Below are 22448 nucleotides of genomic sequence, written 5' to 3'. Positions count from 1 at the left end.
CCCTGTCTAAAAAATGGTGGCCGGGTACGGTGGCTCACACCTGTAATCATAGCACTTTGGGAGGCCAAGGCAGGTGGATCAGGAGTTCCTGACCTGAGGTCAGGAGTTCGAGACCAGCCTGGCCAACATGGCGAAACTCCGTCTCTACTAAAAATACAAAAATTAGCCAGGCATGGTGGCGTGTGCCTGTAATCCCAGCTACTCGGGCGGAGAATCACTTGGACATGGGAGGTGGAGGTTGCAGTGAGCCAAGATCGCGCCACTGCACTCCAGCCTGTACAACAGGGGCAAGACTCCATTTCAAAAAAATAAAAGGACAGATAATGTAGGACAAAAAATGTAGGACAGATACAGTGGCTCATGCCTATATTCCCAGCACTTTGGGAGGCCAAGGCAGGAGGATCACTTGAGCCCTCAAGTTGGAGACTAGCTTGGGCAACATGGCAGACCTCGTCTCTACTAAAATTAGAAAATTAAGCAAGGCGTAATGTGGCGTACCTATAATACCAGCTACTTGGGAGGCCAAACGGGGAGGATTGCTGGAGCCCAGGAGTTTCAGGCAGCAGTGAGCTGTGATTGTACTACTGCACTCCAGCCTGGGCAGCAGAGCAAGGCTCTGTCTTAAAAAGAAGAAGAAAGATAAAGAATCTGCCTGTGATTGGTATAATGAGACAGGTAAAGTTGGTCTGATATTTGGCTTTAGTTAGAAGCAGAATCTCAAGGGGAAGGAGACAATCCAAGAATACACTAGGATGGAGTGAATGTGAGAAAACAGAATGAGGGCCCAAGCATGTAGAGAAGAACAAGACACTGCCACCCTATCATGTGGCCTCCAGGCCACAAGGTTAGACTTCACCAGCTATCTTGTGCCTTCATACTGCCCACTGCCTCCACCAAGGGATACATGAAAGACATTCCAGCATGATCTTCATCTTTGCCACATAATAATTCTATACAACTGTGTCCGCAAATAAGTCATATCAATACCTGATAGCCCTGGTGAGAGTTCCTTTTTTTTTTTTTTTTTTTCTTTCTATCCAGAATCTCTATATCTGTAGCGCTCTAAGCCTGGAACTTTTTAGCTTCTTTCAGGAGGGCGAGGACGACACCCTTGGGTGTCTTTAGCATTCTCCAACTGCATAGGTGTTCGTTCTCCACGATGGCCGTGGCACATTTGTCCCTCCTCCTCCCAGGCAGGCCACCTATTGAAAATGCTGCGGTTTCTTCTGATGGTGGTTTTGAAAGAAAAAGGAAAAAATAAATAAATAATAAATTTTTTTTTTAAAAAAGGAAAAGGCCGTGGTGCTGTCATCCGGCAGCCCCAGGGTAGGGCCAGTTGCAGCAGTACGTATCAGCCTCTCACTCACCTCACAAGCATTTTCTTCCGGAAAGTGGCCAAGAGGAAAGGACCAAACTTTCAAGACTAGCATCCACCCTGCAATGTTCTGTTTGCGGGAAAAAAAAAGAGAATATAGGCACACAGAGAAAAGTTTCACAGGACACAGGCAAGGTATGAGTCGCCATTTTAAAGTGATATCAGGGCTGTTATCCCAGCCCTTTGAGAGGCCGAGGTGGGTGGATCACAAGGTCAGGACTTCAAGATCAGCCTGCCCAAGATGGTAAAATCCTGTCTCTACTAAAAATACGAAAATTAGCCCAGTGTGGTGGCAGACACCTGTAATCCCAGCTACTCAGGAGGTTGAGGCAGAGAATTGCTTGAACCCAGGAGGCAGAGGATGCAGTGAGCCAAGATCGCGCCACTGCACTCCAGTAAGACTCCATCACAAAACAAAACAAAACTGCTTGTTAACCCTGAAGAAGAATCTATGTCAAAAGACATAGGGTTAAAATCTAAACCTTTTTCCTTTTTTTTTTTTTTTGAGATGGAGTTTCGCTCTTGTTATCCAGGCTGGAGTACAATGGCGCGATCTCGGCTCACCGCAGCCTCTGCCTCCTGGGTTCAGGCAATTCTCCTGCCTCAGCCTCCTGAGTAGCTGGGATTACAGGCGTGCGCCACCATGTCCAGCTAATTTTTTGTATTTTTAGTAGAGACGGGGTTTCACCGTGTTGACCAGGATGGTCTCGATCTTTTGACCTCGTGATCCACCTGCCTCGGCCTCCCAAAGTGCTGGGATTACAGGCGTGAGCCACCGCGCCCGGCCTCCTTTCTTTCTTTTTTTTTAAAGATGGAGTTTTACTCTTGTTGCCCAGGCTGGAATGCAATGGCGTGATCTAGGCTCACTGTAACCTCTGCCTCCAGGTTCAAGTGATTCTCTTGCCTCAGCCTCTGGAATAGCTGGGATTACAGGCACATGCCACCACGCCCAGTTATTTATTTATTTATTTATTTATTTATTTATTTATTAGTAGAGATGGAGCTTTCTCCATGTTGGTCATTTTGGTCTTGAACTCCTGACCCCAGGTGATCCGCCCACCTCAGCCTCCCAAAGTGCTGGGATTACAGGCATGAGCCACCGCATCCTGCCCTAAAACATATTCTTGTTGCAGTTTCCCAAGGCTACACAAAAGTCAGAGAATGTGAGCAGGCATCCTGTATTTTCCACTGATTCACAGCAGAGACCAATACTGTAAGAATTTCTCACGGTGAAGACACTCCTATGATAGCCTCTACTTACCAAATCAGTCAATGAAGTAAGTATGAGAATGTTTTCTAGATGGAGATACTGAGGTTTAGAGAGGTTAAGATGCTGCAGTTCTCACCACCAGCTAGCAAGTGGTGGGGCTTTTATTAGAACCCGGATTTCAAAACACCACCACTGCATGGTACTAATTCCACATGCCGAAATGGAAAGAATGCTTTTTTTCTTGTAAGTCTGCCAAATTGATGCAGATGGTTATCATCTTTCATTTGTTTTAGCTGAGCTAAAATAGAATTTTAAAAAAGAAAAAGGAATTAGGAAGAAAAATAATCTAAAGTACAAATCGGATGCTGAGACATCTGGTATGCAAAATGAGAGAAAGATATCACAGTGTAAGCTCCTGTGTGTGAGTCCAAAATCCAACTGCACCAGTGTGTGAATGGGGCAGACCTGGTTTCAGCAGCAAGCATGAAGACAAGTTTTAGCTGGCAGAAACTCAAGACAAGTCTCCTGTCTGATATTACCCAAAAAAAGCAAATGTCAGTTTAGACTGCGTTAAAATATGATTGCATTAACAGAGCATGTGGAAATGAGGCCAAGCCACACCTCGGGCACTGCAGGGCATTTTCGGCACTGTGGTTAAGACGGATGTAAGTCGCCGGGCGCGGTGGCTCAAGCCTGTAATCCCAGCACTTTGGGAGGCCGAGGCGGGTGGATCACGAGGTCGAGAGATCGAGACCATCTTGGTCAACATGGTGAAACCCCGTCTCTACTAAAAATACAAAAAACTAGCTGGGCATGGTGGCTCGTGCCTGTAATCCCAGCTACTCAGGAGGCTGAGGCAGGAGAATTGCCTGAACCCAGGAGGTGGAGGTTGCGGTGAGCCGAGATCGTGCCATTGCACTCCAGCCTGGGTAACAAGAGCGAAACTCCGCCTCAAAAAAAAAAAAAAAAAAAAAAAAAAAGACGGATGTAAGTCAAGGGCCCTGAGCACTGGATAGGCGCATCAGATTCCTTTCCACTCTGGCACTTTATATGTTACTTTAGCAAGAAGGCAGTAACCACAAGCCAGCTGCCTGGGCTGTTTTCCTTTATCTCATGAGCTCATTTCCTTCCCATGGTTCCTGCTATAATAGTGGTTTCTCCACCCTCAGCAGGGAGCTGAAATCTCAGAGGGGCTTTTAAAATGCTGGATATTCTGGCCGAGAGTTGTGGCTCATGCCTGTAATCTTAGCACTTTGGGAGGCTGAGGCAGACAGATCACAAGACCAGCCTGGGCAACATGATGAACCCCATGTCTACTAAAAATACAAAAAAGCGGCTGGGCACGGTGGCTCACACCTGTAATCCCAACACTTTGGGAGGCCGAGGCGGGTGGATCACTTGAGATCAAGAGTATGAGACCAGCCTAGCCAACATGGTGAAACCCCGTCCCTAATAAAAATACAAAAATTAGCAGGGCACATGGTGGCAGGTGCCTGTAATCCCAGCTACCAGGGAGGTAGAGGCAGGAGAATTGCTTGAACCTGGGAGGTGGAGGTTGCAGTGAGCCGAGATTGTCCCATTGCACTCCAGCCTGGGAGACAAGAGCAAAACTCCATCTCAAAAAAAAAAAAAAAAAAAAAAAAAAAAAAGGCAAACAAGCAGCCAGGCATGGTGGTGGGCACCTGTAATCCCAGTTACTCAGGAGGCTGAGGCAGGAGAATCGTTTGTACCCGGGAGGCAGAGGTTGTAGTGAGCTGAGATTGTACTACTGCACTCTAGCCTGGGTGACAAAGTGAGACTCTAAAAAATAAACAAGACTGGGTACTGTGGCTTGTGCCTGTAATCCCAACACTTTGGGCGGCCAAGGCAGGTGGATCATGAGGTCAGGCATTTGAGACCAGCCTGGCCAACATAATGAAACCCGTCTCTACTAAAAATACAAAAAAATTAGCTGGGTGTGGTGGTGCGTGCCTGTAATCCCATCTACTCAGGAGGCTGAGGAAGGAGAATTGCTTGAACCCGGGAGGTGGAGGTTGCACAGAGCCGAGATTGTGCCATTGCACCCCAGCCTGGGCGACAGATCGAGACTCCATCTCAAAAACAAAAACTAACAAACACCCTCAAAAGTTAAATGCTGGATATTCTAATTCAATAGGTGTGGTGTAGGCTTGGAACAGTGGCCCATGCCTGCAATCGTAACACTTTGGGAGGCTGAGGTGGGAGGATCTCTTGAGCATAGGAGTTTGAGACTACAGTGAATTATGATCACACCACTGCACTTCAGCCTGGGCAATACAGTGAGACCCCGTCTCAAATAAATAAATAACTCTCATTCGAGAGGTACCCTCCATATACCCAGGGGAAATAAGTATTCTCATCTCTGAAGACACAGAGACAGAAGAATCTGAACAAACAGGCCTTGCCAAGTTCCCCCAGTTTACCATTAGATTGTACTTTTTGTCCAATACTTCTGCACAACTCTCCACTCTTCATGAAACCAAAACATAAAAATACACAAGCTCACCAGTTTCTTTGGATTCTCCTTTCCTTATGAAGGCTCCCATGTCAAAGAAAACATATTTTAGAAATGCGTATGTTTTGCTTTTGTCTATCTGTCTTTTGTAATAGGGGCCCCAGTCATGAACGTAGTGATGGGTGTGGAAAGCAATCTTTCCTCCCTTACACGAAAATATCTGTGGCTCTCACACTCAACACCCAGTCCTCCTCCTCCTCCTCCCTGGTCTATGGAACAGAGAGGAACAGGTTGCACATTACTTAACCAAATTTCAGAAGCTTAGTCACTTTTACTTTTAATAGATGCCAGCAGTTGGTGTTACCACCATGCTGATATAATGGCAATCACCAAGGGTTCTAACACACAGCCTGTGTTCCATCTGACAAAACCCACCGCTGTGGATTGAGTCCCTTCAAGCTAATAACAGTGGGAGAGGCATAGAAGAATAGAGTGCTAGGAACATAATGAAGAAAAGGTTACGGTGCATCATGCCCAAGATCTGAGTTTGCTGAGCTTCCAATTTTATACTTGCCATCTGTTGATGCACATTCTTCCACCTTAGTGAAGTAGTCAAGAGGTATTCATTTTTTCTTTTTAATTTTATTTGCAGCAATTTTCCTTTAACTGCTGGTTCCCCCCTACCATCCCAGGTTGAATCCTAGTTTGGGTGTTTGACTTAAATGATAAATTGGTAGTTCTTAAGGACAACTCCCAAATATACTCAAGGAAAAGAAAACTGCATGTATAGCTGTTTTGAATAGATGTCCAGAAAACACCAACTTTCTCTGATTTGCCAAATTTCTACCAATTTGATAACCCTGTGCTCTAGATGAGGTCATGGGCAAGCCACATTTGATAATAAACTAGGGCTTATCTGCTTTCTTTACACATGGAGAAAATCAACAAGTATACAAGTAGTTTTTTTTTTTCTATTTTTTATAGAGATGGGATTTCACCATGTTGTCCAGGCTAGTCTCAAATTCCTGAGATCAAGTGGTCTGACTGCCTCGGCCTTCCAAAGTGCTGGGATTACAGGCATGAGCCATCACACCCGGCCCAGTCCTTTCTAACATTTAGTTACTAGAAATCTAGTTGTTGGCCAGATGTGGTGGCTAAGACCTGTAATCCCAGCACTTTGGGAGGCCAACACAGGAGGATGACTTGAGGCCAAGAGTTTGAGATCAGCTCCAGCAACATAGCATGACCCTGATTAAAAAAAAAAAGAAATCCAGAAACTCAGGAGTAAATAAATGGTGGCTAGTAGCTCTACTGTCCTACTGTTAAAAATACTGTATTATAACTTAACTAATAATTGTAGCTTGTGTGTCCCTCCCAGAGGACCACGCCAGTGAGTCCCTTGATGTCTAAATTTCCCTTTGTCTGAAGATTGTGACTCACACATAAAATATCACCAGTTTTCTTCCCAACTTGTGCTCTTTGCTCTACCTGCGAACTCAGAGAAGAGTGGAATGCATATGTAAATGAATGGAGGAGAAAGTAATTGAGGGAAGCATCACCACCCAAATTAGTTTGGAAAGAATCTTCCCTTAAACTCCTATTTGATGTTTCTCATGGAATTTTATCGACTCCAGCTAAAACCACATCCAGTCCCAAAGGTTCTCATGGCCCTGCATATGGAAGAATGGTAAATGACAACTTCCAGGCTCAATTATATGAAAGTTATGTGTAACCACTCTACAGGCTCCCAAAAAAATAAAGTGGAAAGATCTGGTAGTTAAAAATATGCCTTACAGTAGTAAAGTCTGTTTTGAACTGCTGATCAGCACAGGGGCCTGATTTATCATTAAGGGATAGTCTTGGAGGATTTCAGTGGGATACATAGAAACTGTCAGCACTATTATGATTTTTAACTTCTCTGCAAACTCCACATTTAGAGTCCAGCTAATAGCCAACTTTTATTCAATGGAAGGTATGTGGCACCTTCCTCTTTTTTTTTTTCTTCCCAGCAAACAATATATTCTATCACAGCACCTTTCTCTCTTTTAAGAGCCAGGGTCTCCCTCTACCACCCAGGCTGGAGGGCAGTGTTGTAGACATTAACTCACTGAATCTCAAACTCCTGGACTCCTCAGCCTCCCAAGTAGTTGGGATTACAGGCATGAGCCACCATGCCTAGCCATGGCAACTTTTTCTTTACTTGCTTGTTAAAAATCCTTTGCCCGGGTGTGGTGGCTCACATCTGTAATCCCAGCACTTTGGGAGGCTGAGGCAGGTGGATCATGAGGTCAGGAGTTCAAGACCAGCCTGACCAACATGGTGAAACTTTTGTCTCTACTAAAAATACAAAAAAAAAAAAAAAAAAAAAAATAGCTTGGTGTGGTAGTGAGTGCCTGTAATCCCAGCTACTCAGGAGGCTGAGGCAGGAGAATTGCTTGAACAAAGGAGGTGGAGGTTATGTATGGTATGCTGAGATCACGCCACTGCACTCCAGCCTGGGCAACAAGAGCGAAATTCTAAATAAATAAATAAAACAACAACAACAAAACTACTTTAAGCAAGGTTTTTTCCTTTGGAATGAAATATTAAATGTTTCTAGAATCCTCAAGTTGCACCCACAGTTCTTATGGATAGTCTAGAAACACATGCCAATTGCCAGAGTATAGTAGTAACCCACTAGTTATAAATCACTAATCCCATTAATTCAGTCTTTTTTTTTTTTTTTTTTGAGACGGAGTTTCGCTCTTGTTACCCAGGCTGGAGTGCAATGGCGCGATCTCGGCTCACCGCAACCTCCGCCTCCTGGGTTCAGGCAATTCTCCTGCCTCAGCCTCCTGAGTAGCTGGGATTACAGGCATGCGCCACCATGCCCAGCTAATTATTTTTGTATTTTTAATAGAGACGGGGTTTCACCATGTTGACCAGGATGGTCTCGATCTCTTGACCTCGTGATCCACCCGCCTCGGCCTCCCAAAGTGCTGGGATTACAGGCTTGAGCCACCGCGCACGGCCAATCCCATTAATTCAAAGCCTCCTGGTTTTAGTCCTGTTTTACTCAGTATTCTGGCAGCCAGCCAGTCACTCCACTCCCACCTGTGTGCGCACATATACATCCTTAAGGATGCTTTGTTATCAGTGTTTTTTCAAGTTGGTGAGATTTCGTCTTGCAATTTTATCATAATCACCACCAGTTTGGTTTGCAGTAAGTTACTGACAATCCCTTGTAGTTCAGAATGATAGAATTTACATCAACACAAATCTAACTGACTTAACTAGACTTTGAAACTCCTGATGATCCAAATGAGTAATTCACACCTATTGCTGAAGCAGACACACACATAATAAAAAACCATATACCTGTATGTTTCATGCCTGTGACTGTTAGTCTCTTGAGTGCATTTTAATTAGGCTTTCTTCCCCACTAGTGAAATTCAACAATAGTCAAGTTTACCATCAGGCCTCACACTACTTAAGCCTTTTGCAACAGGTAACCCTGTTGACAACTTCCTCCTTCCTAAAACTTTTTCCACCTGACCTCTGGAAGGCTCTCCCTTGGTTACCTCCAGGCAGTTCCTTTTTAAAAATTTTAAACTTTTATTCTTGAGATAGTGTTTTGCTGTCACCCAGGCTGGAGTGCAGTGGTGTGATCACAGCTCACTGCAGCCTCAGCCTCTTGGGCTCAAGCCATCCTCTCAGCTCAGTCTCCCGAGTAGCTGGGACTACAGATGCCTAACAAATTTTTTTAGGTCTTGCTACATTGCCCACACTGGCCTCAAATTCCTAAGCTCAAGTGATCCTCCCTCCTCAACCTCCCAAAGTGCTGGGATTACAGGTATGAGTCTGGTACCTGGCTACATTTTAGAGACGGTAAACCTATGGTAACCAGGTTAGCCTCAAACAATCCTCCTGCCTTAGCCTTCCGAGTACAAGTGCAGTGGTGGCAGGGGGAGCTCCTCTTAATTACCTTTGTTGGCTTCTCCTTGTCAACCAATCTCCTGTTGGAGTGCAGTCTATCCTCTCTCCAAATGACCTTATCCAGTATCAGTTTCTTGTGTCATCTATTGAGATCTTCCCACTGTCTAGTAGAGTTCTCCAGCTTAGACTTCTCTGAAGAATCAGCATCTCAAATTTAACACATCCAAAACTAAATTCTTGAATTCCCATCTCAGTGCCAACTCCTTTCTTTCAGATGCTCAGACCAAAATATTTGACATTAAATCCATCCTCACTCAACCTATCAGTATATCGTCTCTATCTTCATTTCCTAACCCGTCTACCACCCTAGACTAAGCCACTATCATCTTTGCTTTAACACTATATCATACACAATTACTCTATGCTTTTACCCTGCTACCTGAAAGCCAAAGTGAGCCTTGTAAATGTTAACTCCTATCATGTATCTCTTCTGCTCAGAGCTCCAATGGTTTTCTTGAGGTCTGGTCTTCCTTGTGCACTCACACTGCTCTACAACCCTTACATCTTGGGTTAGCAAAGGGGCCACTCTGTTCCCAGTACATATCACATTCCAAGACTGCTGTCTTGGCCTGGAATGGTCCGTCCTGATACCCACATGGCTTCCACACCTTCGTTTTAAAATGTCACATTACAAGGACCTTCCTAGAAAAGTCCTCTTGCTCCACTCAATTGTTCTCCACACGTTAACAAACCCTAGGGCCCGCAGGCTACTAAAACATGCTTGTATTACACTTTAGCATCAAAGATAAAATGTTATGAGCTTTTCTCATGTGCACATCCTTATTCTTGCCCCAAACATCTTGACTCTAAGAATAACCAGAAAAAGATATGAGACAGTCTTCAAAGTCTGAGAAGTTCTATTTGAAATCTTCAAAGGTTTATCATTAGGTAAACAGCTGGAGTTCATCACTCTGGCTTAAAGACACGACAAAAAGCTAACCCAATCTTGGTTGGATCTGGACGTTGGGAAAACAGCTAAGAGCACTGCAAGGACAACAGAGAAAATAGGGCCTCTTCTACAGAACTGACCATTTTCAAAACAAGTTGGAGCAATGGAGCCCACAAAGCCTCTGAATTGCTGCTAGTCTGCTGTTTCAGACTTCCAAGGCCAGTTCACCTATCAGCCTCCATGTCTCACCTCAAGCCCCTTTCCATTATCCTTATCTTCCCAGCTTTGACCACTGCCTGAAAATTCCCTTCCTGCTAGTGTTTCAGAGGACAAAAGGCCATGTAGATCACTCATACTTTTCTCATTAAAATGTCCGAAACCAGAATGCTGAGCCAGGTGCAATGGCTCACACCTGTAATCCTAACACTTTAGAAGGCTAAAGCTGGAGGATTATGAGGTTAGGAGTTCGAGACCAGCCTGAGCAACATGGGATGACCGTGTCTACAAAAAACAACTATCAGAATGCTTAAAATTGTCATCAAGTGTGAAGTTCTTAATATGTATTTCAAATCATGGGGATTCAGGGAACGTTCACACAATGTGTCTGGCCCAGATTCTGGACACTAGGACAAACTCCAGATTGCTCAATCACTAGATTCACATGTTCGAGCAGACCAGAGTCACTGGCTTGCTTCTAACCTTTAACAAATGTGATTAATGAGATAAGGGTGGTAGGAACTATTTCTCCTCCCAGGCTGGGCTTGCACTTTAGGAGGCTGAGGTGGGCAGATCTTGAGCTCAGGAGTTGGGACCAGCCTGGACAAATAAGCAAGACCAGGTCTCTACAAAAATTAAGATGGCCATAGGGGTGTATGCCAGTAGTCCCAGCAACTAGTGAGGCTGTGGGAAAACGGCCTGAGCCCAGGAGGCAGATGCAGGGAGCCACTTGTGCCAATGCACTCTAAGCCTGGTAAGCAAGCTGTGTCAAGCATTCTCTTCCCGTTTTTACCCTGTATTCCTCTATTCAATCTCAGCTGCCACAATTAGACAGACGGAAAGCGCAAGGACATGTTTTTCTTGCATCTGTAGTGGAAACCTTAGCAGCAGATAGCAACTGCTCCAGGTCTGTCAAATAGATGCATTTTCACATTCATTCTGACACCATCTTTTCAGATACAATATAAAGAACACTTTCACCCCTCTGCCCACCAGCCAGCCCACATTCTGTGTAACTTCATCTTTTAAATCGGGCTGGCAAACTTGCAGGCCTCAGTGTCCGACACAACTCTGCCTGTGCAGTGAAAACAGCCATGGTCAATCCATAAATGAGTGAGCATAGCCATGTTCCAATATAACTGGACACAAATATAAGTTCCGTCCCACAAGATATTTTCCCCTCAACCGTTTAAAAATGCAACCACCTTGAAGAGTACAAAACAGGTGGCTGGACAGGCTAGTTTGCCAGTCCCTGTTCTAGTTACCAGGGAGTTTAACATTCATCCCGAGACTTGGCTCTCTTTACGTTAAATAAGCTGAGACAAAGTTGCTTCCAACTGAATTAGTCTCTTTTTATTCTCTTGGTAATCTCCTCCAGTTACTACTTCCGTTGTAGATGATGAAATGGGTAAGGCTCCACTTCAGATGTTGGCACTGCTATGAGCATGGTCTTTCCCTTTATTGCAACTCACAATCAAAACCTTTGATTCTTTTTTTTATATTCCAGTCCCAGAAGTAGTTTCCACTGTAGAAGTTAATTGATGAGTCTTATTCTTTCTAGCAGTAGCTTACAACCAGGCTCTAGCTTCTCCACGAACACTATAGGACGAATTTAGTTTAAATATGTATTAAACTAAAAGGCATTCTCTCAAATGAGTTTAAATGCATTTTATTTTTAGAGAACCTACATGACATGTTTTTCTTAGAAACAATGCCTCCACTCCAAATAAATCACGGTCAAAATACATGAAGAGCTCAAGGTGACATCAGTCCCATTTGTCTTAAGTCCTGGTGTGTGGATGACAAGCAGAAGCCAGTTACGATGGTAGGTGATAGATCCAAAGTAATTGCCAAATTTGTTACTGTAAAAACAAAAATTACATTACCATAAACATGTAAGCCTACATTTCTAGGCTATAGATGTATTCCCCAATTCAATCTGGGCCGCCACAAAGACAGACAGAAAGCGCAGGGATTTCTTTCTTTTGCATCCTAGTGCAAACCAAAAGAACAACAGCCAATTGTTCAAGGTCTATCAGTGGATGCAGGAGACCGTTACCAAATCAGCAGTAGCTCATTTTCCAGAAGTCTGTGGCATGTGCCACCCACCCCTGCTCTACCAACAAAAACCTCAGATACCATCTGAATAACCCCTTTGGTAAGTCATCTTTTTTTTTTTTTTGAGACAGAGTTTCGCTCGTTACCCAGGCTGAAGTGCAATGGCGTGATCTCGGCTCACCGCAACCTCCGCCTCCTGGGTTCAGGCAATTCTCCTGCCTCAGCCTGCTGAGTAGCTGGGATTACAGGCACGCACCACCATGCCCAGCTAATTTTTTTGTATTTTTAGTAGAGACGGGGTTTCACCATGTTGACCAGGACAGTCTCGATCTCTTGACCTCGTGATCCACCCGCCTCGGCCTCCCAAAGTGCTGGGATTACAGGCGTGAGCCACCGTGCCCGGCGGTAAGTCATCTTATACAGTTCTAAGTAATTTCTGTCTATTGTTGACTCTAATCTCACTTGTTCAGTATAGACTTATGTTTATCTTCTTCCTAATTTATACAGAAACCTATGAAAGCTAGAATAATGAATGCCTCAGTTTCTGTACAGCTCCCAGCCCTGCACAGCAGACATTCAGTTACTTATATTTACTAACACAATTTGCACACCAGTTCAGCAGTCAGCATGTTTACTAAAAGCCAGTACTGGCAGCAGGCTTTCAATCATCAGCTGCCAATGATCAGTAAACCAAAGTAAAAACAATGATATGAATTAATCCTTATGTATACAGCAAAACATGATGAAGTGAAGTAAGGCCTACCTGTGAGGTCTATCTAGAGGAAAATCAATGGTGCTCTCCATCTTCCTCAGCATTTAAACTGTATTTTTTGGAGACAGAACCTCATTCTGTCACCCAGGCTCCAGTGCAGTGGTGGGATCTCAGCTCACTGCAACCCTCCCAAGTTCTCCTGCCTCAGCCTCCCGAGTGGCTGGGATTACAGATGCCTGCCACCGTGCCTAATTTTTTGTTTTTCTGGTCTCAACTCCTGACCTCAGGTGATCCACCCTAATCCCTCCCAAAGTGCTGGGATTAGAGGTGTGAGCTACCACGCCCTGCCGAAACTGTACTTTATGATGCCCCATCTGCACTCAAGTGTTTCCACAAATAAGATTCTAAGCCTTTTTATACCCTAAGAATCTTTTACACGTGAAACATTCTATCCCAGTGGCACAAAACAACTGGAATCCCATCTAATATATCTATTTTTTACATTACTGATTTTAATCCACTCCTTTGTACTTACACATTTTTCCATTTCTAAACCATCCTTAAAGAAAATCATATATGGGGTCACACCATCTTCACGGTAGTCCAATAGAGCAACCATGCCATCTGGATTCATGTTTTCACCAATAAAGAACTTGGGAAGCAAACAAAATACCTAGAATTAGACCATTACATACAAATACATGCCATTCAAAACTAACTACAGTACAAAATCAGGAGAATTCCAGTACCCAAAAGCTCTGATACTCACTCACCATAATCATTTGTTCACTCAATTAGGCACCTTAATAGTCACCTAAGTAAGAATACAGAGCAATACAGAACACTAGGCTTTATGGAAACCTTTACTTTCTCAGACCCTGAAGTGTGCTTATATAGTCAAGCACAATTGCAACATAGGGCTGACAGTGACAGAATATATCATAGTTTGTATCTTATGGCCAAGGGATGCATGAAGTTGGATAATTAGAGGTAACGAAAGCCACTGACATTTTCCAGAAGTAGAACATGTTCAGATACATCAGGAGGACCAGTAGCAATAAGACACATTAGAATTGTAAACAGAAAGCTGAACACTTAGGAGGTTAAGCATTTTTTGAGAAGAAAAACTGAAGAAATGTCATCTGGGAAAGAAGTTTTCCATCAGAAGGCAGGATTTGAAAACACTTGAGCGCTGAGAAAGCTACTTTCTACACCTGGAATACTAGTATAGAATTGAAGATGAATGAACTTAATTTTTGCTCTTGCAGTTAAAATTATACAATCCTTTGATCCAAATACTTAAGGCATTTACCTGGTAGTTTTTGAAATTAGCAAGGATGTGCTTGATTTGTTCTGCAGCCCCTGTCATAAAAGGTTTTACTCTTTCTGGTCTCTGTTCTTCAAGTTTGCCTTTGATTCTAAAACAACATTTCATTAACTGGTTAAATTATTGAATTTTCAGTAAAATCAATTTTTAAAGTAAAAAAATACCCAAGCTTAAAAAAAGTAAGAACATTGAAAAAGGCAACCAGCTGTTAAGAAATTACTAATTAATAGCTGGGCGCGGTGGCTCACGGCTGTAATCCCACCACCTGTTCACATAAGTTATCTTTCAAGAATGTTCGTATTTCTGACATTTCTTGTTGACTATTTTCAAAGTACTATTCTAACTCTAAACGGAACCCAGACTGCAGGCTTCAGTACGCTCACAGAAAAAGAAACCACTCTTGTCAGTGAACTCATTAATAAAAAAGGCAAGTATATTCAATGCTCAAAAGAAACTCAAAAGTTACCCCATCTTTAAATCCCTTAAGATTCTAGACATCAGCTAAGTGCTGCCAGTATCACTTACGATTTCATGTAATCTTTGATATACTTCTTGTAGGCTTCTTTTGTGAAACTTGTTTCCTGCAGGTGATGGTTCATGACAATATCGACACCAGTGATTACTGTGCTTTCGGTACCTTCGCCCTCGGGGCCTTCAGCGGAGGCATTTCCACCAATGAGCGAGTCATCAATGTTACCTTCTGTCCTACTGACCATCTGCGTTAACAAAAAGCAGTATAGTTGCATCTTCAAAGCACCTTCCACACCAACAGCTAAGAAACATTCTTAGTTCTTGATGAAAATCAAAAAAGCACCATTATGGGAATCAAGGTGTGACCTGTGGATTTTCCGAAACGACCTAACTTAAAAAAAGAGTTGTCCATCGTTGGCCAGAACAAAATAGGATCATTAAAAAGTTGTTTGCAGTTGCTGACATCGAGTGCCTCGGGTTGGTAAGTAGGGGCAGGGTAAACACGAAAGGGATTGGGCTCCTAAACCAGAGACAGCGTGTCCCGGACAACCCCGGGAGGAGGATGGGCGCCGAGGCGGCGGGCCTATTTCCAGGCTCAGCTCCGCCTCCAGTTTTCTAGAAAAACCCGAGCCCGGAAAGAGCGTCTCCTCCGCCAGGAGGCGGCGGGGAGGATTGCACAACCTCAGGCGGGGGAGCGGCGGAAACCCGAGCCTGCCTGGCGCGGCCCGCCCCGACCTCCCCCACGCGCAGGCCCGACCGACTCACCTTCCCCTCCACCTCTAGGCACAGCCCGTCCGCGATCTCCCGGATCTTGTAGATGTCAGAGAACATCTCATCGTCTGCCGAATACACAGAACCGCCCGTCACCGCAGGCCCCGACCCGGCGCCGCCATTTCCCGCATTTCCCGCGCCGGCAGCCGCACGCGGCGTCAGCCCCTCGCGAGGGCTCCAGAGCCGAGCGCGAGCCCCGGTACCGATCCCTGCGCACTCGGTTAAGGTCACCGGCATCCCCTAGGCCCGGACGGCTGCGCCTTTCCCACCCCCCACCCGCACCCCAGGACCCCGTGTGCGGCAGTAAGGGTAGTGCAGTGAGGACTCACGGCTGATGAGATCCCGGTAGATAATCATGATGGCGGCTGACGGGAGAGGACGGCGGCGCTAGCTTAGCAGGAGCCCGAAGCTCGGAGCGAGCGCTGTGCAGCCGGAGCGGCGCTAGGGGGGAGGGGGGAGCGGGCGGAAAAGGCCGACTCAGCCGCTCCCCAACCTCATATAGAGGGCACGTCTCTTACGTCATCGTTCGCTGCGCCTCCGGAAGCGACGCAGCGGTGACGTGGCACGCAGAGCCACGCGGGGGCGGGGCCACAGCGGGGAGGGGGCGAGTTGGGGAAGCGAGCATCCGGGGACTTGAGGTGGAGACACAAGACTGTTCCACTGGTCACGCGAGGTGGTGGGTATGGGGGCGGGGAGGTGCGCGCGCAGCCGGGGAGGAGGCGCGCTCTCGGGGCACTCCCGAGCCCTAGGTGGGCGGAGCAGGGGAAGCGGGGTCTGGGCCACCGGGAGAGGTACTGGGGGCTGAGCGGGGCTTAGATGAAATCTCTTTAAACTTTCTTTCTACGCCACGTTCAGCCTAGGTTCCACCGTTTTCTGGGAACCAGAGTATCAACAGATGTAGGGGAACATTTCATTTAGGGAGGGTTATGCTCTCTGGCCTGGGGGAGACCTCGGAGCTTCCCGGCGCCTCTGAGAACTTTGCAACATCTGCCCCGGGGCTGCCCCAGCTGGAGTTTTCGGATGCCTTTCTTGGGGCAAATCTGACTCCGGGTAGTGGGACCCAAGTCATCCCGCTCGGGCCCTGGGGGAATAATTGTGGAGGCGCAGGGTCTGTGGGAGGGGACTTGGGGAGAAGGGAAGCTGTCACGGGAGTTTGCACAAGGTTTCCATGTGTTCCAATTTTGCCCCACAGTTGAAAGCTTGTGGCATTCTGTGGCGGACAGCTACAGAGCTAGCTCTTCCCTTTACTGTTTCGCACTTGGTCTTGGAAAAGTACGTTGTTACTTTAAGATGAAGTTGAAATTTTATCCCTGGCGCTAGAGGGTCAAACAAACAAAGGGAGTTTCTCACCTGCCCCCCCTTTCTTCGAAGTAGTTTACACCCAATTACTAAGTATTAAAACAGGCCCAGCATGGTAGCTCATGCCTGTAATCCCAGCACTTTGGGAGGCAACTACCGAAACTCTGTCTCTACACAGAAACAAAATTTTTAAATTAACTGAGTGCGGTGGTGCCTGCCTGTAATGCCAGCTATTAGGAAGGCTGAGCTTGGAGGATCGCTTGAGCCTGGGAGTTGGAGGTTACACTGAGCTGTGATTGCACCACTGCACTCCAGCCTGGATGATAGAGCAAGACTGGCTCAAAAACAAAATATGACTTCCTTATTTAGTGGCATCCTCACGTCTTTGGCATAAGGCAAAGATGTATGCCAGTATGAAGTGTGAAAGCTTGTTCCATTTCACAGGTATTTTGGGCTCTGTATCCCTTAGAACTAGGATTTGCACGGAGGCCCCAATTGTGAACAAGTTCGATCCAGTCTTACTCTCATCAAAGTGTTCGTTCTAATAAACTCAAAGCATCAGACAATTATAATACATCAACAGTTGTTCATAAAGCCAATAATATAACATTTAGCTGAGTAAGAATACAACCCTTGGGAAAGAGCAGGACGCAGGATGGCGACTGGAATGATGGAGAAGTCAAATGGAAGAGCCAAGAAATGGACCTCCTTAAGATAGGGATCTTGGATGGAAAACTTCAGAGGACATTGGGCAACTGGGAGGAAGCTAAAAATGGGATCTGAAAATAAATGGATATCTTCTGACACATGGTCAGTGAAGGCTCTCTGAAACCTCTTATTTCTGGAATGAATGAGATGGTTATCACACATTAATATTGTGTGACCGTATCTTTTTCCTGATGTAGCACAGTATAATTATTTTCCTCAGTTTTTTTTTTTTTTTTTTTTTTTTTTTTTTTTTTTTTGAGACGGAGTTTCACTCTTGTTACCCAGGCTGGAGTGCAATGGCGCGATCTCGGCTCACCGCAACCTCCGCCTCCTGGGCTCAGGCAATTCTCCTGCCTCAGCCTCCTGAGTAGCTAGGATTACAGGCACGGGCCACCATGCCCAGCTAATTTTTTGCACTTTTAGTAGAGACGGGGTTTCACCATGTTGACCAGGATGGTCTCGATCTCTCGACCTCGTGATCCACCCGCCTCGGCCTCCCAAAGTGCTGGGATTACAGGCTTGAGCCACCGCGCCCGGCCTATTTTCCTCAGTTTTAATATTTCCAGACTATTCAGAAATACTGTCATTGATCCATGCAGTACCCTCAAACATTACATTCAACTATCCAGTCTCATATTCAGGTCAAAACATTTCTTCAAGTTTTGTTTTTTTTTTTCCAAGCCAAACTGTATCCAGCGTTATTAAAGATAATTTCCATAAACAATCATGGTATTTCAGCCAGGACGTGGGCAGACAATCGTTAACAGTATACAACAACTTTCAAACTCCCTTCTTTGATGGACTACCAAAAATCAGAAAGCCACCGTAAAACCCAATGAAGTCTTCATCTGATGCTCCGAACAGGGAAAGTGAGTGAGGGTTGACATTTCACATTTAGCATGTTGTTTAACAACTTTTCACGAGCCGACCCTGACTTTCAGGAAGTGAAATGAAAATGGCAGAATTCATCTGAAGATCCACAATCTAGAAATGGAATCACTGCTCTTTTGACAGGTGCCATCTCAGTGGCATCACTGGCAAGTCCAGATTGCCTGACACACTGGTAACCAATGACTGGGGGTCAGGTCCCAACAGATGCCTGGGCTTAAGGGAGTTAAGTCTATGCTGAAAGACGGAAAGGGAGAATAGGACATAAAAGCGAATTTGTGTTTCCATACCACAAGGCTTTTGTGTGCCAAGGTGGCCATGTGTGTCAAAGTCAGGGAATCCCTCCTCCTGGGAGCCAAGAGGAAGTCTCTCAAAACTAGAAGGGTAAGGCGTTTCCCCACATCAATCCAGCTTTGGAGACACTCTATTAGTGACATCTGCCCCTTCCCCCAAAACAACAATGAAGTGTTCTGTGTGCTAACAACATAGCTTAAAAAAAAAAAAAAACAGAAAGTAAAACAAAATTCTGCATTTTTATAAAACTTGATTAAAAAACAGTATTTCAAACTGTACAGTCACCAGAAGTACACAGCTATCAAAAATGCACACACTTCACTTGGCATCTCCAGCACCTTCGGCTTTCTGTGCTGGTCTGTTTTGGCATTTCCATTTTCTGCAGGGTTATTCCCTTCCTTGCCAGCATCACCTTTTCCCTTTTTCCCTTTGGGTACCTTCTCTCCCTTCTTTGCAGGGGCCTTTTTATGCTTGGGCTCTGACTTTGGAGGAGCAGGGTTAGCAGACAACCTGGTAGATCTTCTCTGTGGTTCGTCCTTCACCTTGGATTTATCTCCTTTAGCATCCCCTTCAGCCTTTCTCTTGGGCATGGTGGCGACGGCAGCGGGACGTAGGCACTGGGCGCGGGATACAGTGGTGCGTGGGCTTTGGTCGGTCCGGGGGTCGTTCTTGCCTCTTCTTCTTCACACTGCTCCCAAGTTTTATAAAAATATAGTTGTGGTGAAAAAATGTACTGAAGTTAGAGTCAAGGCACCTTAGATTAAAATCTTGCCTTTGGTTGCCGGGCGCGGTGGCTCAAGCCTGTAATCCCAGCACTTTGGGAGGCTGAGGCGGGTGGATCAAGAGGTCGAGAGATCGAGACCATCCTGGTCAACATGGTGAAACCCTGTCTCTACTAAAAATACAAAAAATTAGCTGGGCATGGTGGCGCGTGCCTGTAGTCCCAGCTACTCAGGAGGCTGAGGCAGGAGAATTGCTTGAACCCAGGAGGCGGAGGTTGCGGTGAGCCGAGATCGTGCCATTGCACTCCAGCCTGGGTAACAAGAGCGACACTCTGTCTCAAAAAAAAAAAAAAATCTTGCCTTTGGCCAGGAGCGGTGGTTCACACCTGTAATCCCAGCACTTTGGGAGGCTGAGGCAGGTGGGCCACCTGAGGTCAGGAGTTCAAGACCAGCCTGGCCAATAAGTGAAACTTCATCTCTGCTAAAAATACAAATATTAGCCAAGCCTGGTGGCAGGCACCTGTAATCCCAACTACTCGGGTGGCTAAGGCGGGAGAATCACTTGAACCCTGTAGGCAGAGGGTGCAGTGAACTGAGATCATGCCACTGCACTCCTGCTTGGAGTGGCACGGGAGTGAGACTTGGGCAAGGGAGTGAGACTCTGTCTCAAACAACAACAACAACAACAACAACAACAACAAACTTTATTGCTAAAATTGCAGGCTCTGAAAATAAAAGATCTTGAACGCTCACCCCACAAGAATAAACAGACAGTTGAGACACAATTTAGTGAACAGTGAAGAACTTCATTTGAAATGAAATAAGCTAGAATAGAAAAGAATCATGTATAAAGGTGAATCACAGTAAAGGTGAGTATTATTTTGTGAAACTTGTTTTATTATTTTTTTTTATTTTTTGAGACTGAGTCGCACTCTGTTGCCCAGGCTGAAGTGCAGTGGGGCCATCTTTGCTCACTGCAACCTCCACCTCCCTGGTTCAAGCAATTCCCTTGCCTCAGCCTCCCAAGTAGCTGGGATTACAGGCACACGCCACCATGCCTGGGTATTTTTTTTTTTTTTTTGTATTTTTAGTAGAGATGGTGTTTCACCATGTTGGCTGGACTGGTCTTGAATTCCTGACCTCGGGCAATTTGCCTGCCTTGGCCTCCCAAAGTGCTGGGATTACAGGCTTGAGCCACCACGCCCAGCCAAGTTAAGCATTTTGAAATCCGTTGACTTGGGCAAATTTTCTTTTCAAATATATTACTTGGCAGCATAAACTGTTCAATTTCAGCAAATGATTTTTTTAAATGACCCCAATATTTTGTGAATACTTACATTTGACTCTAGCTCATTTGAACAATTTTTGCTAGGAAGAGAAAACAGCCCGAGGAGATCTGGCATGCTGTGTAAGGCCTAGAGAAGTATGATCATTCTGACCCTCTATTAGCAGGAAACTGATCGGCTGTCAGGTCTTGGAAGTAAGTCAAGGCAACTGCAGGAGGGCCGTATGGCTAGAAAGAAATTGCTGAAAACAGCCTGGGCGAGCTGGCTTATACCTGTGATCCCAGCACTTTGGGAGGTGAAGGTGGGCAGATCACTTGAGGTCAGGAGTTTGAGACCAGCCTGACCAACATGTTGAAACCTCATTTCTACTAAAAATAATAAAATTCGCCAGGCATGGTGGCAGGCGCCTCTAGTCCCAGCTGTTCCGGTGGTTGAGAACTGAGAATTGCTTGAACCTGGAAGGTGGAGGTTGCAGTGAGTCGAGATTGTCCCACTGTACTTCAGCTTGGGTGACAGAGTGATTCTGTCTTAAAAAAAAAAAAAAAAAAAAAAAAGCCGGGCGCGGTGGCTCAAGCCTGTAATCCCAGCACTTTGGGAGGCCGAGGCGGGTGGATCACAAGGTCGAGAGATCAAGACCATCCTGGTCAACATGGTGAAACCCCGTCTCTACTAAAAATACAAAAAATTAGCTGGGCATGGTGGTGCGTGCCTGTAATCCCAGCTACTCAGGAGGCTGGGGCAGGAGAATTGCTTGAACCCAGGAGGCGGAGGTTGCGGTGAGCCGAGATCGCGCCATTGCACTCCAGCCTGGGTAACAAGAGCAAAACTCCCATCTCAAAAAAAAAAAAAAAAAAAAAAAGCCGGGCGCGGTGGCTCAAGCCTGTAGTCCCAGCACTTTGGGAGGCTGAGGCGGGTGGATCACGGGGTCAAGAGATCAAGACCATCCTGGTCAACGTGGTGAAACCCCGTCTCTACTAAAAATACAAAAAATTAGCTGGGCATGGTGGCGCGTGCCTGTAGTCCCAGCTACTCAGGAGGCTGAGGCAGGAGAATTGCCTGAACCCAGGAGGCGGAGGTTGCGGTGAGCCGAGATCGCGCCATTGCACTCCAGCCTGGGTAACAAGAGCGAAACTCCGTCTCAAAAAAAAAAAAAAAAAAAAAAAAGAAAGAAAGAAAGAAAGAAATTGCAGAAAATATATTTTTCTCCCTTTCCTTTTTCACTACTGTCCTTGAGTAGTTAAAAGGAAAAAAAGCCAGGTTCGGTGGCTCATGCCTATAATCCCAATGCTTTGGGAAGCCAAGGTGGGAGGCGCACTTGAAGCCAAGAGTTTGAGACCAGTCTGGGCAGCACAGCGAGACCCCCATCTCTATGGGAAAAAAATTGTTGGCTGGGCGCAGTGGCTCACACCTGTAATCCCAGCACTTTGGGAGGCTGAGGCAGGTGGATCACCTGAGGTCAGGAGTTCGAGATCAGCTTGGACAACATGGTGAAACCCCGTCTTTACTAAAAATACAAGTTAGCTGGGCGTTGTGGCGGGCACCTATCATCCCAGCTATTTGCTGAGGCAGGAGAATCACTTGAACCCGGGAGGCAGAGGTTGCAGTGAGCCAAGATCACGCCACTGCATTCCAATCTGGGCAACAGAGTGAGACTCTGTTTAAAAAAAAAAAAGAAAGTCACTGAAAACACCTGTTTTCTCCTCCTCTGAAAGCGAAACTACTGTCTATAGAAATATAAGGCATAGACTTAGCTCAAATTGCCACCCTCTCCACA

The 22448-nt window shown here is 45.6% G+C and overlaps 1 protein-coding gene, 2 non-coding genes and 1 pseudogene across 5 annotated transcripts; all 4 read right to left on the bottom strand.

The window, feature by feature from the left end:
- Window positions 1–1187: 1187 nt before the first annotated feature.
- TPT1 (tumor protein, translationally-controlled 1) lies at window positions 1188–15977 on the bottom strand. Of its 3 annotated transcripts, XM_074387742.1 has the most exons (7): window positions 15807–15972; window positions 15472–15545; window positions 14761–14951; window positions 14221–14326; window positions 13444–13560; window positions 1368–1445; window positions 1188–1226 (listed from the first exon to the last, which is right to left on the bottom strand). In XM_074387742.1, the coding sequence occupies exons 1-7, from the start codon at window positions 15832–15834 to the stop codon at window positions 1203–1205; spliced, it is 618 nt and encodes a 205-aa protein (XP_074243843.1). In that variant the 5' UTR covers window positions 15835–15972; the 3' UTR covers window positions 1188–1202. The 3 variants fall into 3 exon arrangements, with proteins under 3 accessions (XP_074243843.1, XP_074243842.1, XP_003934411.2); XM_074387741.1 differs by having other exon boundaries at window positions 1188–1445; window positions 15807–15977; XM_003934362.4 differs by lacking the exons at window positions 1188–1226; window positions 1368–1445 and adding an exon at window positions 11466–12000 and having other exon boundaries at window positions 15807–15966.
- On the bottom strand, window positions 10931–11064 carry LOC120365835 (small nucleolar RNA SNORA31). The gene has a single exon (XR_005580678.1). It is a non-coding gene; the product is annotated as a small nucleolar RNA SNORA31 (small nucleolar RNA).
- LOC120365834 (small nucleolar RNA SNORA31) lies at window positions 12057–12186 on the bottom strand. The gene has a single exon (XR_005580677.1). It is a non-coding gene; the product is annotated as a small nucleolar RNA SNORA31 (small nucleolar RNA).
- A 2828-nt stretch (window positions 15978–18805) lies between the features above and the next one.
- Window positions 18806–19321, bottom strand: LOC141581637 (non-histone chromosomal protein HMG-17 pseudogene; annotated as a pseudogene).
- Window positions 19322–22448: the final 3127 nt, after the last annotated feature.

This window comes from Saimiri boliviensis, chromosome 16 (genome assembly GCF_048565385.1).
Source record: "Saimiri boliviensis isolate mSaiBol1 chromosome 16, mSaiBol1.pri, whole genome shotgun sequence".
NCBI lineage: Eukaryota > Metazoa > Chordata > Mammalia > Primates > Cebidae > Saimiri > Saimiri boliviensis.
Note: the sequence above shows the minus strand (reverse complement) of the source record. Positions and strands in the feature narration are given on the sequence as shown.

Excerpts from the sequence above, each read along its gene's own strand:
- TPT1 (XM_074387741.1), bottom strand. The coding sequence starts at position 15,834 with ATGATTATCTACCGGGATCTCATCAGCC. Across the intron at positions 14,952-15,471 it reads GCCTAGAGGTGGAGGGGAAG|ATGGTCAGTAGGACAGAAGG; the intron begins GTGAGTCGGTCG and ends TTGTTAACGCAG. Across the intron at positions 14,327-14,760 it reads ATCAAAGATTACATGAAATC|AATCAAAGGCAAACTTGAAG; the intron begins GTAAGTGATACT and ends ATGTTGTTTTAG.